The sequence below is a fragment of the Hemiscyllium ocellatum genome, chromosome 10 (genome assembly GCF_020745735.1).
Source record: "Hemiscyllium ocellatum isolate sHemOce1 chromosome 10, sHemOce1.pat.X.cur, whole genome shotgun sequence".
Classification (NCBI taxonomy): Eukaryota; Metazoa; Chordata; class Chondrichthyes; order Orectolobiformes; family Hemiscylliidae; genus Hemiscyllium; species Hemiscyllium ocellatum.
In genome coordinates, this window is record NC_083410.1 from 93,998,319 (window position 1) to 94,014,831 (window position 16,513).

A 16,513-nucleotide genomic window follows, 5' to 3' on the forward strand; every position below is an offset into this window, starting at 1 on the left:
TCCAGGATGGTAGTCCAGAGGAATAAGTGACAAGCTGGAGTCGCCAGGTATTCACTCATGTCAGGAATTTTCAGTCTCTTGTTTTTATCTGGTGGATAGTCAAACATGCATATTAATGAGGTGATATTAATTAATAATGAGGGTGGTAATGATCAATCATAACAGTTGACAGGCCTCTTCTGCTCGCTAGAGAGAATCTTATTTCAATGTCCAGAACTTAGTTGGAAAATGCAATATGTTGCTCAAGAAAGGCCCCACTCAATTTCTCGTGCAATTTTCCTAAATTTCGCTCTAAAGTCCATGTCATTCAAAGCTGGAGAAGATTCTGTTCATTGTCTGTTGACTTCTATATATGGACATCTACATGTTTAGGTTTCTTTTCATCTGTGCAAATCCTTATTCAGCCCATTGACAATGGTGCTATGTCAAATCTATTCCTGATTATTATAGCAGTAGATACCTTCTCCTCATCCACTGATTCCCAATTTGGAGTAATACTAAGTTCCTTAAAAACATGAAAAGATATAGGATAATATGATACCTGTTGTCTATTTTGGTATCAGAAAACATTTGACATTGTTTCCCTTGTGAGGTTGACTGAGACATTTATGACTCATCAGGCTTATTTTAATGCATTCATACATTATATTCTTCAACAGAGGCTTGACACAATACAACTGTTGATTCTGATTTGAATGCCACCATTTAGTTGTTCACCTGATTCCAGAGAATAGCAGCAGCTCACTGGCAGCAGGGGATGGATCCTTGTGCAAACCACTATTGACTTTTCTTATGGACTTTCCACACTCGTCTTATTGATTCTCAATGCTTCCAATTCATAAATTGCTCCATGAGCTTTAAACTTATCCTCAAACCTTGCATTAGAATCTTATTGAAATAGCTCTGAGCATCAATGTCAAGCACATCTCTTCCATATCTCTCACCCACAAGCATAGCTAGTCCCACAAAGCAATCCAGTATGTCAGTAAAGCATCATCTAGTTATTTTTGTTTGCTCACTGTGATAGTTTAATATGTTTATCTGCTATTAAGTGTTGAATATGTTTATTAATTAATCAAGTTTATATTTGGCTTACTTTCACTAAGCCAAGAATTAGGCTGAAGGATACTAGTTTTTCTGCCAAGTCATAATATTTTAACATCCTTATTTGTATATGGAGATTTAGCAAATGGGGATAGTGGTTGATTATCAGCAAAGTAGTGAACATAGGAGGTATAGTTAGTAAGGTTGCAGATGACACCAAAATTGGAGGTGTAGTGGACAGCGAAGAAAGTTACCTCGGATTACAATGGGATCTTGATTAGATGGGCCAATGAGCTGAAGAGTGGCAGATGGAGTTTAATTTAGGTAAATGCGAAATGTTGCATTTTGGGAAAGCAAATCTTATCAGGACTTAAATGCTTAATGGTGAGGTCCTAGGGAGTGTTGCTGAACAAAGGGACCTTGGAGTGCAGTTTCATAGCTCCTTGAAAGTAGAATTGCAGGTAGATAGGATAGTGAAGAAGGCGTTTGGTATGCTTTCCTTTATTGGTGTGAGTATTGAGTATAGGAATTGGGAGGAGAGAGGGGAAAGGTATAAAAGAAACCTAAAGGGCAACTTTTCTTACAGAAGTTGGTGTGTGTATGGAATGAGCTGCCAGAAGAATTGGTGAAGGCTGGTACAATTGCAACATTTAAAAGGCATCTAGATTGGTATATGAATAGGAAGGGTTTGGAGGGATATGAGCTGGGTGCTGGCAAGTAGGACTAGGTTGGATTGGGATATCTGGTCAGCATGGATGAGTTGGAGTGAAGGATCTGCTTCTGTGCTGTACATCTCTATGATTCTATGACTCTATAACTGGGGTGATCCTAAAATTAAACCTTACGTATGTTTGACTTGGTGAAATCATCACATTACCTGGAATAAACATTTCTTAGAGCTACATTATCCAAAATACAGAGGAACCTCAATTATCCGAATACCAATTATCCGAAAATCGGATTATTCGAAGGAGATCTCGAGGTCCCAATGGAAACATTATATCAAAGACGTGTTTTCAACACTGATCACGTCTTTTGTTTACAGTGATTAAGCAGGCACCATCTCCAAATGACTGACCTCCCGCCCTCTCTCTCCCCACACTTTCCCTGGAGTCCTACAGAGGGGTGTACCCGAAACCCCCCCTTCCCTAAATAATCTCCCCAACATTGTCCTGCACAGGGCAGAGGTGGAACCTGTCAAAACGTGTGTGTGGCTGTGGGTCTGTGTGTGTGTGTGTGCACGTATGTGTGTTCTGTATGTGTGGCTCTGTGTGTGTAAGAGTGTGTGGGGGGGGCAGTATTGGACAGGATTGAGGGGCAGATAGGGGGCAGAGTTGGATGAGGTTTGGGGTCAGGCGGGGGGGCAGTGTCGGGGGGGGTGGTGGGGAAGTGTTGGATGGGGTTGGGTGGCAGGGGGGTGGTGTTGGAGGGGATTGGGGGTCAGGGGGGTAGTGTTGGATGTGAACAGAGGTGTTGGACGGGGGTGGGGCAAGGAGCGTTGTTGGACGGGGGCGAGGGGGGAGCAGTGTTGAATAAGTTGGGGGCTCGCATGCAGCGTGCTGCAGCCTTGTCTCCTGAATGGGGAGCAGACTTTAAAAACTCCAAGCCCCAGAGGAAAGGCATTTAATCGATTAACCGAATAATTGATTATCCGAACAAAATAGTGCCCGCCCATCTCATTCGAATAATCGAGGTTCCCCTGCATTGCATAATTTGGAAAATAGCAATTCCCAAAGTTTTATCAACTTTCCTTCAATTGTTCCTTTAAGGAAAGTAAAGAATGATTGGTTATGCAAAACTGGGCCGTGTGACAGTAGAATCAAAAAAATTACACAGATTCTGGGCCTAATTAGCTCTTCAAAAGGGCATCCCAGACAATTCCACTCTCCTGCTCTTTTCCCAAAGCCCTATAAATTATTTTCCCCTTTTAATTATCAACTCAGTTCCCTTTTGAAAGTTACAGTTGAATTTGCTTCCACCATCCTCTTCAGGTAATGCATTCCAGATATAATAATAACCCACCACATAAAAATGATTATCAAATTCTCTCCTCAAATTATTTCATGAATTTCCTGAAACTCATGCCCTCTGGTTCCAGACTCTCCCTTAGTAAAAACTGTTGCTCCCAATTTTGTCTCTCAAAATCTCTCATTATTTTAGACGCTACTATTAAATCTTCACTGACCCTTCTCTACTGTAAGGAGAACAATCTCAAATTCTCCATTCTATGCAAATAACTGATTTTCCCTAAACATCTGCTTGTGGTACAGTTTCATCATATCTATTGAAATATGGACAGCAGAAGTATACTAGATTGGTTTAGCCTTTTTTTGATGTGTTTAATTTCCCTTACAGGCGCCATGTGATTCGGTTTACTGCCACTTCTCCTCTCGGACACAATATCAACATAAGTAGTACAGTGCCATTTATCTTTGGTGATGAAGATACGGTTTTAGCACACCTTAGCAAGGTATGTAGCACAATACTAATCACAGAGCTTATTCATCTGAAACTTGCTACTAATTGAAATAGGCAGTTGGGAATTCATTAAGGCCTTACATTCACAAGATCCCTCACCTGACATCCAATTCGGACTTTGCGGGGTCTTTCAGCCAACTCTCTGGACCAACCTGAAGTTCCTGCAAACGTTCAAGAGCTTAAATCTGTGTCATTTGTTCTTGAATCATTTATGACCAGGAGCAGTTTCTCTCAATGTACTCCCTCCAGCCGGTTCATGATTGTGAAAACTTCCATCAGCTCTCTTTTTTGCTGCCTTCTCTCCAAGTTGAACAGTTGCAACATCAGTCCTCATAACTGAAGCTTCTCACCCCCTGGTACCTTCCTTGCAAGCTTCTTCTGCACTCTGTCCACACTGAACTTCATCTGCTACCTATCTGCCTATTCCACAAACTTGTTTTTGTCTTTTAGGATTTCTGTGCTGCCCTCCTCACAAGTTTCCAAGTTTCATCCATATCAGAAAAGCCAATGCTGACCCCTGTTGGCCCACTACAAACATTCCACCAGCGGGGGTGTTTTATCTGAAATTAGATCAGATTCCCTACAGTGTGGAAACAGGCCCTTCGGCACAACAAGTCCACACCGACCGTCCGAAGAGTAACCCACCCAGTCCCATTTCCTTCTGACTAATGCTCCTAATACTATGGCAATTTAACATGGCCAATTCATCTGGCCTGCACATCTTTGGACTGTGGGAGAAAACCCACGCAGACACGGGGAGAGAATGTGCAAACTCTACACAGACAGTCGCCCAAGGCTGGAATTGAACCTGGGACCCTGGTGCTGTGAGGCAGCACTGCTATTGGACTTTATTTTCCTCAGGACTGGAAAAATAAATAACTTGTTGGCAGTGATCACTAAACGCTACGCAATCACTGTACTGGAAGTCCTTGGTCCAAAACACTCAGCAGGAGTTGTCAGGTGTAGACATTTTGTTTTTGAAAATAATGGATTTAAAAAATGAGACACAAACAGGCATTTAAAGAAAATATCTTCTGCCAGGCTCAGAAGTCTAAATGGGCTTATTAGAAGTTATTGAGTGTATAGTCAGTTCTGCTATAACACGTGTTTCTTCCGTGTGAATTGGCTTAAAGCGATTGAAGAATTTAAACAGTTATTTGTAGAACACAAACTTTCTTTACCCGTATTGGCTATAATGCAATTCCAGCCCCAATAGTTTAAATGGCACAGTTTTTGCACTTTTTTTATAACTCAAGATCGCACAGGAACTGAGCTATCACGTTATAGCAGAACCGACTGTGGTTTTAACTTGTCCTTTGTAGAATTTGCCCAATGTTTAGATATATAATTCACTATCATGCATTATGTAGTAGTGATCTCACCCCAGGCTTAAAAGTCATGGATGGAATAGACTTCACAGGCCTTCTTCTGCTCCTTTCTCTTACGGTCTTATTGGTGTTAAAAATCACACAACACCAGGTTATAGTCCAACAGATTTATTTGGAAGTACTAGCTTTCGGAGCGCTGCTCCTTTATCGGATAGCTGTCGAGCATGATCATAAGACATAGAATCTTGAGCAAAAGATCTCTGTGTCATGTAACTGAAACAATATATTTAACAAATCTAGATTCCTGTTTTAACAGCAATCGAGGTTTGTTCAACATATTGCTTAAGTTGCATGACATTAAGATCTTTTGCTGAAGATCTGATTTCATTGAATCTATAAATTCCATGTCTTATGATCCTGCTCAGCAACTACCTAAAAAAGGGACAGCGCTCAGAAAGCTAGTACTTCCAAATAAACCTGTTGGACTATAACCTGGTGTTGTGTGTCCACCCAGTCCGACACTGGCACCTAACTCCACACCATGGTCTTATCAGCAACCAGTCACAAAAGTACCTAGACAATTGGCAGCCAGTCAGACAAGTAGTTAGACTACTTGCAGACAATCAATCAAATACTGAGGTAGCCAGTTGTACAAGAATGAGTATGTGTATCAGATTATTTTATCCTTGATATTTCTTGAGTGGTTAAATGTAGACTGCAATTTCTTAGGCTGTCTATATTCACCTTCTGTACATATTGAGAGTATATAGATCTGGCCTTCATGTAAACTATTATGAAGGCAATCAAAGTATATTATAAAATCTTAGATATAAAATATTGCAGCACAAAGCTTGATTCTCCTGTCTTTCATACATCTACAGGACAGCCTGCGATTTACGCAGCATGCTACCCGCATTATTAAAGCAATTGAAAATGCCATATGTAACTTCAATGATGAGCAAGAGCATCGCAAAACTTCACTGGAACTTCAACATTGTCATTTCCCATTCCCATTTGACGATGCTAACCTGGCTGAGGAGCAAACCAAGGTGAATGTATTGAAGGTTCAAGATTAGAATTTCTGAAAAAACTGGAAAAATGCTTTTGTAACTGCATCTACACTTAAGTGTTTGCTTCCTTCTGACCAATTTAAAACATTATTTTATTCCTATTTTAAAATGTTTCTGAGCAAGGTTTTCCCACTTTAAATGGATAACCACAATTGTTAAATTAATGCCATTAAATCTAGACATATGTGTTTTATCCCATTTTTGCTGTTCTGTACTTCAAATAAGAAGTATTATAAATCACATGCATGCATCAAATGCAACAAATGCAGTATTCACTGAGCTTCATTCTCAAAACTATTTGAAAATTTCCTTTTGCTATTATTTTGCACCTCTTTTTAAAATCTTATGTGGATTCCACCACTGTCCGATATGACATATTCTTATCTCTCCCTTTCTTCTTTTTAAAGGAGTTCTCCTGGTTACCAGTTCAGGACTTACCGAAATAGTTTTTCTTCATTCATATGTAGACGTGCTGGTGTAGGAGTAAGGTCACTACACTAGTAATACAAAGCCCCAAGCTGATATCGAGTCATAGAGTCATAGAGGTGTATAGCATGGAAACAGACCCTTCAGTTCAACCCGTTCATGCTGACCAGATATCCCAACCCAATCTCGACCCACCTGCCCAGCATCTGGCCCATATCCCTCCAATCCTTCCTATTCATATAACTATCCAAATGCCTCTTAAATGTTGCAATTGTACCAGCCTCCACCACTTTGTCTGGCAGCTCATTCCATTCACACACCACCCTCTGTGTGAAAAATTTGCCCCTTAGGTCTCTTTTATGTCTTTCCCCTCTCACCTGAAACCTATGCCCTCTAGTTCTGGACTCCCCCACCCTAGGGAAAAGACTTTGTCTATTTTACCCTATCCATGCCCCTCATAATTTTGTGAACCTCTATAAGGTCACCCCCTCAGCCTCCAGGGAAAACAGTCCCCAGCCTGTTCAGCCTCTCCCTATAGCTCAAATCCTCCAACCCTGGCAACATCCATTCTTAGAGCATGTGTTCAAATCCCACAATGGTGAAGTTTGAATTCAGTAATGACCTTTATTGAATGAAATCTGTCATTCTTAACAGGTCTGCACCAGAACTTTAGCAATATGAGTAAATTTGAAATACTGCTACAAACCCTGAAAGAAGTAATGAATCTGGATGGGCCACCTGGCATCAATCAAGACATCAGAAATGATACTACAATCCTAGCTTTGTTGATCCTACAAAATTTTCCTTCCTAACTTCAGGGTGCTTGAGCCAAACTTAGGAGAGATTTGTTCCATGCAACAGCCATACATAGTCATCCTCTCGAAATTATACCTTACAGACAATGTCCCAGATGCTACCATCACTATCCTGTGTCTGTATGTCCTGTTCAGCAGAAAGAAGACCCACCAAGGGTGTCAGTGTAGTGATATACAGTTGGGACTTAGTTGCCCACGAAGTGCTCAACGTTGAATTAGGAGCATAGTAATACATCTTGTGCTGTCAGCTCAAACATGGGCAAGGCAACATCCTGCTTATTACTATTGTAAGAAACAATAGTTGAGGTCCTTGTATGTCTATGGTTATTATATACAGTAGTATTTAGAATTAATGTATATAAATACTGTCACTTTAAAGTATAAACCTGAGAATAGTCCTTGACTTCACTTCAGAATCGAAAATGGGAGTGTAGGATCAGATGTAGCTACTTAGCCCTTTGAGCGTGCTCACCATTCATTATGATCATGGTTGATTGTCCAACTCTGTACCCTCTTTCTATTTTCTCCCATATCCTTTGATTCCTTTAGCTGAAAGAAATTTATCTATCTCCTTCTTGAATACACTTTCTGTGACAAAGAATTCCACAAACTCAGCCCTTTCTGAGTGAAGACATTTCTCCCATCTCTGTCCTAAAAGGCCAACCCCTAATCTCTCCCCAGAATTCAGTCACACTATCCAGTAATCAGTCTGGTAAACCTCCTTTGCACACCGTCAATAGCCTTCCTCACATAAGGAGTCCAAAACTCCAGGTACTGTCTTACACATGCCCTGTAAAATTGCAACAAGACATTCCTGCTTCTGTATTCAAATCCTCTCACTATGAGAATTGACACAGTATTTGCCACCTACTGCACCTGCATGCTCACTCTCAGCAACTGGCATAAGAGGACACCCGGGTCTTGTTGCATTTCTCCCTTTCCCAATGAATTATCCTTCAGACAATCTGCCTGCCTGTTTTTGCTACCAAAATAGATAACCTTACATTTATCCACAACTGTATGAATGTGCCATGTATTTGCCCACTTTCTTAACTTGTCCAAATCACAGTGAAACTGGTTGGCATCCTCCCCACAGCATACCCTCCCACTCAGCTCTGTGTCATCTGCAGACTGGAAGATATGACATGGATTTTCTCATCAAAGTCATTCATGTATATTGTGAATAGCTGGGGTCCAAGCACTGATTCTGACAGTACCTCACTAGTCTTTGCCTGCCTCTCGGAAAATGTCCCATTTATTTGTTTCCAGTCTGCCACCCAGTTCTCAATTCAACACGGAACATGGCCTCCAATCTTATGTACTTTAATTTTGCATTCTGATCTGTCATACGGGACCTTATTGAAAGCCTTCTAAAAATCCAAGTAAGCCTTTCTCTGTGACCAGTCTGTAAAGGACCTAAACTCCAAGATGGTAGCAGCAAAGGCATTTACTGACTAGAAAATGATGGCAACAGTAAAGATCAAGAAACAGATCTGAGATCCTCTACAGAAGTTAAGAAGTCAAAATTATTTTTTCCAAAAAATAATTATTACAGCTTTAACAACAGCCAGCAGTCAGAGAAAAGCCACAAGACCTGAACATCCACTGTAAAGGAAACACCTTCAAACAGAAACTCTTCCAGAGAAACACCAGAACTCTATTAGTCTCAGACTTTGACAGGAGCAAGAAGCCTTTAAAAACCACACTGACAGCAGTAAAGGCCCACTGGCAGCCGGGGGGAGATTTGAATTGAAAGAAAAGAGGTGGTGAGGGAACCAACTAGAGAGAAGCACATGCTTGAACTCAACCTCACCAATCTGCTTGGCACAGATGCATCTGTTTTTGACAATATCAATAAGAGTGACCACTGCACAGTCCTTGACAAGATGAAATCCTGACTTTCCAAACTAATAATACCTTATATCATGTTGTGTGGCACTATCACTGTGCTAAATGGGACACACTTCAAACAGATCTAGCAACTCAAGACAGGGTATCCATGAGATGCTTGGACCAACAGCAACAGAAGACTTATACTCCAACATAATCTGTAACCTCATATCCCGGCATATCTCCCACTCTATCATTATCATAAAACCATGGGATCAATGCAGGTTCAATGGAGAGTACAGGAGGGCATGCCAGGAGAAGGAGTAAAACCAAGCATAACTAAAAATGAATTATCAACCTAATGAAGCTACAAAACAGTGATTACTTACAGTGTGGAAATAGGCCCTTTGGCCCAACAAGTCCACACCGACCTGACAAAGCACAACCCACCCAGATCCATTCCCCTACACCTAACACTACAGGTAATTTAGCATGCCCAATTCACCTAACCTGGACATTTTTGGACTGTGGGAGGAAACCGGAGCACCCGGAGGAAACCTACGCAGACATGGGGAGACTGTGCAAACTCCATACAGACAGTCGCCTGAGGTGAGATTTGAACCCAAGTCTCTGGCGTTATGAGGTAGCAGTGCTAACTACTGTGCCACCCATAATATTTGTGTGCCAAACAGCACTGGCAGCAAGTGAGAGACAGAGTCAAGTGATCCCACAACCAGTGAATCAGATCTAAGCTCTGCAGTCCTGCCACATCCAGTCATGAAAGGTAGTGTACACTCAAACAACTCACTGGAGGAGGAGGCTCCACAAACATCCCCAACCTGAATAATTTGGGAATCCAGAACAAGTGCAAAAGATAAGACTGAAGCATTCGGAATTAACTTCAGCCCGAAATTCCAAATGGAAGATCCATCTTGGCCTCCTCCAGAGGTCCCCAACATCACACAGTCCAATGATTAGCCAATTTAGCTTGCTCCATGTGATATCAAGAAACATTTGGAGGCATTCGATACTGGAAAAGATATGTATAGACCCTGCCAACATCATGGCAATACACTGAAGACTTGTGCTCCAGAATATGCTGCACCCTGGCCAAACTGTTGCAGTACAGCTGCAAAATGGGCATCTACTCAACCATGTGAAAAATTCTCATGCATGTCTCATGGACAAAAAAGGAGGATAAATACAACCACTACCATCTAGAAAGATAGAGGCAGCAGATACATGGGAATATAAACACCTGCAAGTTTCCCTCCAAGCTGCTCGCCATCCAAACTTGGAAATACATTACTGTTCCTTCAGTGTTGTTGACGCCCTCCCTAATGGCTTTGTGAGTATACCACACCACATAAATCGCAGCAGTTCAAGGATGCAGCTCATTATCACTTTCTCAAGGACAATTAGCATGGGTAATAAATGCTGGTCCAGCCAGTGATACCCACATCCTGAGCACAAGTGATTAAAAAAAAGTATAATTTTCAGCATCATTCACATCTTGAATACTGAAACAGTCCAAGTCTATTTGCAGCAATACCTGGGCAATATTTAGGTTTGGGCTGATAATAACCATCTCCAACTAGACAGACTTGAACTATCACTTCTTGAAATTCTATGGCATAACCAAATCCCTAATTATCAACATCGTGGAGGTTACAATTGACCAGAACCTGAACTGGATCCATGTAAAAACTATGATTAGAAGAGCAGGTCTGGGAGAGGCTAGAAATTCCGTGGTAAGTAAGTCAGCTCTTTTCTCCCTCATCATTGTCCATCCTTTACAAGACACGTGTCAGGAGGTAATGAAATGCTCTTCATTTGCCTGGATGACTGTAGCTCCAACAGGACTCAAGAAGTTCAACACCATCTAAAACCGAGCACCTTGCTTGATTGCCACCATGCACACTATTTCTGCCACTCTTCCAAAGTACCAGCTACAAGTTGCGTAGCAGTGACTCAGCAAGCCTCCTTCAGTAGCAACTTCCAAACTCACGATTTTCCAGGACAAGAGGAATACCATCACACATAAGTTCCCCTGAAAGTTACACACCATTCTAACTTGGAATTATGTTTGTGTTCCTTCACTGTCACTAGATGAAATCCTGGAACTTTCTTCATAACATCAATGTGGGTGTCCATAAACTTCAAAGGCTGCAGCAGTTCAAGAAGATAGCTCCCCACCACCTTCTCCATTGCAATTAGGGTAACCACCCAGGAGGTCACCCAATACAACAGACCATGATGCTGAATAGATTATCTCTACCTCTACATTGGGACTGCCCAAACATAGTGATGAAAAAGAAAAATTGAAACAAATGTGAACACTAAGATGATATGGGTGATATTTTCCCTGTCTCTCTCACTTGTTAAAATACACACAACATAATTTGTTTTCTTCATTATTTATTTAATATTAAGACTTGTTGGAGCCTGTCATAGTATCTGATGTAACAGTAATGGCCTAGCCCATGTTTCTTCGTGTGTAAGCTGGAGACGACATACAGACACAGACATTATTTCTGAAAAACTTTGACATTTTGTCCATTCTTTATTCAATGTTCACATGAATTGTTACTTTGGGGATGATCATTATGGGAAACATGGCTTATAAAACAGGCAGAGCTGATCCCCCCTTCTTGGCACTCTGGAGAATGTTGGCCCTCTTCATTCTCAGTGGATATAAATTAGTCTGAAGCAGTACATTCAAAGTACTTGAAAGATTTTGGTGGATTGGAATAATTGAGCAAGTGAAACTATTATATGAATGTTCACACATCACAAAGAAATTTCTTGGTACCAGCACTCACTGGCGAATGTATAGACCAAAACTGTGTTCCCTCATATATTCTTGCTAGTAGAGGACATAAGTCTATTGTTTACTCAGCAAAGGAGGTTGGAAGGGCCAAATCTACACCTCAGAAAGACAAATGGAAGTCTGGCAATGGATTGATAATAATGCAGATGAATTATTGTTGTGTGAATTTTGTGTACAATTGATTGTCCCAAGAATGCCTTACAAATCTCACCATGACCCTGACATCCATAAAAGACTCATTTGGATTTAAGACATCCTCCTCATGCTCTGACAAATCCCCGTTATCTAAGGAGCTGACTTTCCTTCTGATTTTTCACTGCAACATCTGCCTACACTGCAACTGCCATGTTATGCTGTGCAGAACGAACCACAATTATTCATGATATATCTCGGGCATGTATTACAGAGTGCCACCAGATCAGAACAGGCAGCATTTTACAAAGGCCAGTTATGTGGTGGATGAAGACTCTGATGGATACATGAATTTGATTATTATGTTCCTCTGCCTTGCTCTGGGATGCCTTGCAGGCATCATTATTTTTTTATGTAGATGATAACCCTGACTACTGAAGACCATCCGTCAACCTGGACTGAGATTTCAACCTCTAGAGCCTTTCGTTGCATGAAATGTAGGCATTATGACAGCTGTCTGGGAAATGAGTACAGATATATCTTATTCTTCTCCTGTAGTAACACACTGGTAGTGTGTTCATGGACTGAAATTCTATGATTTATAAATGCATCTGGCTGTTTTATAGAGAGATTTTATGGTCACATTAGTGCACTGAAGAAACCCGTGATAATAGCATGCATGGCTGATCTTGCTGCCTGGCTACCTTTATCAGTGGCAAAATGGATAAAATAGTTGACATGACTAAATGGGATGTTGGTCATCTCATTTATGCACCCACGAGTTGTAGTCTGTGATGAAATGTTGCCTGTTGCACCCTAGAAGGTACTGCTGGATAAAAATTGAGTTCTGCTGCAACCTTGAGGGCAAATGGAATGGGTTTCCCATCAATCCACATGTCTGTGGATATTAATAAACAGTCCAATAATATTGGTACCACTTCCTATCTACCAACAGTCCTCTTATTTTAATCTTATAAATCCACATATAATTCTGGTCAATCTGTGCTGCACACCAACTCTCCAGATCTGCTCTATTTGGACCTTTATTTAATTCTAAGGTAACTTCAACAGTTCTGTATTCCAGTCCTCTTGAAAAAAGCACTAACATTGCAGCAACCTTTATAATGTTTTAAAATATCTGTTTATAATAGGTGCCTTGGTTTAAGGTGGTATTGAAGAAAAGCAAATTCTTGTTTTTTTCAAGTAAACTGAAGTTGCACAATTTAATTTGAAAAAAGCTATTTGGTATCTCATTGTAAGTTTCTTTTTATTATTTCTCTGCTAGGTCTTCAACACTGCTGTTTACGCCACCGTTGCATACGCCCTTGATGCTTGCCCTAGTACCGAAGACTATTTTGCTCTTAGAACACTCTTAGTTGATAGCTCTCCAAAGCAGCTTAGGATTGAAGAGAGATCTTGCACAAGTGAGTGTGCTGATACAACTTGATACATAACTTGAGAAGATGATGGGACAATGGATTTCAAATCAATATGTATGAAGGAAATATTTATTGAATACTTTGAAAGCACGTGGAAAGAAAGTTGAGAAACTTTGTTTCACTATTTTTCTGAGCAGCCATTAGCCAGTGCACTTTCTAATTCCTGAAATACAGCTACTATATTTTTATTGAAATATACTGACTGCATTTATAATTAACATATTTAATTTAACTAATGATCCTGTACAAGTGGATCCCTCATAATAAAATATTAGCATGAAACTACAAATTGAAAACAGTTTCATAAAAGATATTGATAATTCAGAACAGCATCTTCTTGCCTTGTATCTAACCTTTAAATCTTTGGACTGTGGAGGAAACTGGACCAGCCAGGAGAAATCCACGCAGACATGGGGAGAACATACAAACTCCATACAGACAGTCACCCAAGATTGGAATTGAACCCAGGTCCCTTGCACAGTGTGGTAGCAGTGCTAACCACTGAGCCAAAGTGCTGCCCTACCCAAAAATGCTAATTAGCTAATAACAAATTAAGTACTTTGAAAGTTTAATCACTATGTTCCAAAGCATAGGAAGCTTGCCAAACAGTTTGAACACAACAAGGTGCCACAAACATCAATGCCGTAATGACCAGACCGTCTGCTTTTGGGGTTGAGGGATAAATATTAATCTGGACACTAGGAAAAACACCTTTCCACTTTCATAAAATAATTTCATGTAATCCTTTAAGTCCACCTGAAGAAGTAGACGTCACAGTTTAATATTGTATTTGAAATGTGGCAGCTCCAACGATGCAGCACTTTCTTAACAGTAATTCATTGGATTGTCATCCTAGACCTTTTATTGTTAAGCCTGTAAAGTGGGATTGATCCCAGGATCCTCTAATTCAGGTCACAATGCAACCACTGAGCCATAGCTGTAATATGGATGGTGTTTTAAAACATCTCAGAAATCATCACTAGAAACGACTAATAAATACTAACTGTTTCTCCAATGCCATTCTTGTTTTTAAATAACAAGTGGTTTCCAAACTAGAAATGATGTGTCCTACCTCACATGAAAGAAAGTACAGGTACATTTCACTTAACAGTAAAGAACAGACAAGGATGAGAGAAACAACATTGGGATGGTGTCACTAAAATGCTAAAAACAATTAATAAGGCTAAAATCAGCAAGTCATTTAACTGTAACATACGAACAAAAAAGAATTTGATTCAGAGACTACTTCCATACATAAAAGATCAACAAACGCTGCACCAGCCAGCAATGTCCATGTTCCACAAGAGTATAAAAAGAGTCAAATCATATGAATTATGAGCCATGTGATTTGAAATAAAATTGAACTCCTTTCACAATTTCACACACTATCTGTTATCTTGGAGTTGACATGCAGGTTTGAAACCTTCCTTTCTGTAAGACCTCCTTCTCCTCCTGACTACATTGATAGTACACGCTGGCTTTCTACTCCTTACCTATGAGATCATCATGCATCAGAATTTAGGAGGGCCGCAAGTGGGATTTGGATTCGTGAGACCTGCTCTTTTAGCCTATGAATCATTGAAGACCAGGTGTCCAACTCAAGATCCTGAAGAGGGGTCAAGATGTTAACTCAAAACATTACATCTGTTTTCTCTGCACAGATGCTGCCAGACCTGCCGAGTTTCTCCAGCAATTTCTGATTTTGTTTCAGAATCTTCATTACCCACTGTTCTTTGTTTTATTCAAGATCCTTGTCAGGATTCTATGGATGTACCAATGTATGCTCCATGGGAAGATTGAAGATTCGTTAGGCAATTCCCGAGCACCTCAGGACCCTGCACAAAAGCGTCCAACTTTTGTTTCAAGTCAAAGGCTTCAGGACAATTCAGACTTACTTAGCTGGATATTCTGATAGTAAATGTTAGACAGATACATCCTAGTCTAACTGCTGGGTAGCAACAAAACTAAACTCCCTACCCAAGTCTTTCACATTAATCCCCAAGTCGAACTGTCCCACTAACTTCCCAAGAAGTTCCTGACACAACCTGATTACTTCCAATATGTTATATCCCTGAAATTAGGCCTTGTTGAGCCCAATTAAAACAGAAGTATAGTTTTCTAATGATCACTTAGAGGTTAGATAAGCCGTTAACGAGCTTTATAAACTAACCGTCAACTTACTTATTGGTTTGAAGATCGTAATGTTTATAATGAATTCCAAGACTTTGTCTCCTAATTTATGAGATGGATATGTTTGGCATTACTCAAAGGGAATTGATACAGTTAATTGGATGCAATAGTGCTGCTATAAGTATTTCAAGTATAAGTGGTGGAGAGATTTAGAGAGCCACAGGTAATGGCCAATGGTGTATTGATCAACGGCTAATTTCATTGCAATATTGCATGTACTTACCGCCTATCACAGCTGTCAAGAAATGTCATTATATCCTTAAACATCCAGTGTGAAGAAACTTGCCACTGCTTATTAGGTCTCCTAAATGAAACCGGCTAGGACTGCACACAGTTGGAGACAAATATGAAGCACAGCAATCCCAGTTCCAAAAAGTTGTATAATCATTATCAAGGTTATGGCTCAAATAAATGTTCTGCATAGTTTTCTTCCAGGTACACCTCCCTATCTTCAGTTTCTAACAATATTCAACAGATAGTTGAAGAATAAAAATGATTGATGCCATGTGCATAAAAGAAGCTGTCAATGACTGAACATTTTGCAATATACCTATTTTGATTTCAGCAGCGTGAAGCCAGCTGTTGAGACTTGTTAACCCACTTCTGCCCTCATGGCATAGATCAATTTTAGCCTTGTTGCCCGGGACGTGGAGCCCACACACATTTCCTCTGCAAAGCCTTCTCCTGCCATCTCCTGACACTCACATCGTGGGCCAATCTCTCCACCAAGATCTCCGCTTTGAAAAATAGTCTCATTTGTCAAAACTCTATACTTGAGGCGAATAATAGTATTCCCCAGCAAATAGAAATTTGTTAACAACTGTGATAAGGTTAAAAGTAGTCATTAGTTTGTTATGTTGAGATTCTAGCATAATGCTTTATCTTTTCATAATTTCATGAAACACTTCCTGTTTTAATAAGGTTCTGTTTC

At 40.3% G+C, this 16,513-nt stretch overlaps 1 protein-coding gene across 1 annotated transcript in view; it reads left to right on the plus strand.

The window, feature by feature from the left end:
* adgb (androglobin) overlaps window positions 1-16,513 on the plus strand; it is a 344,259-nt gene that overhangs the window by 258,522 nt on the left and 69,224 nt on the right. The window contains exons 20-22 of the mRNA XM_060831153.1: window positions 3,400-3,514; window positions 5,732-5,899; window positions 13,239-13,377. Of these exons, the coding sequence (XP_060687136.1) occupies window positions 3,400-3,514; window positions 5,732-5,899; window positions 13,239-13,377 (422 nt within the window). The remainder of the gene's footprint in view (window positions 1-3,399; window positions 3,515-5,731; window positions 5,900-13,238; window positions 13,378-16,513) is intronic.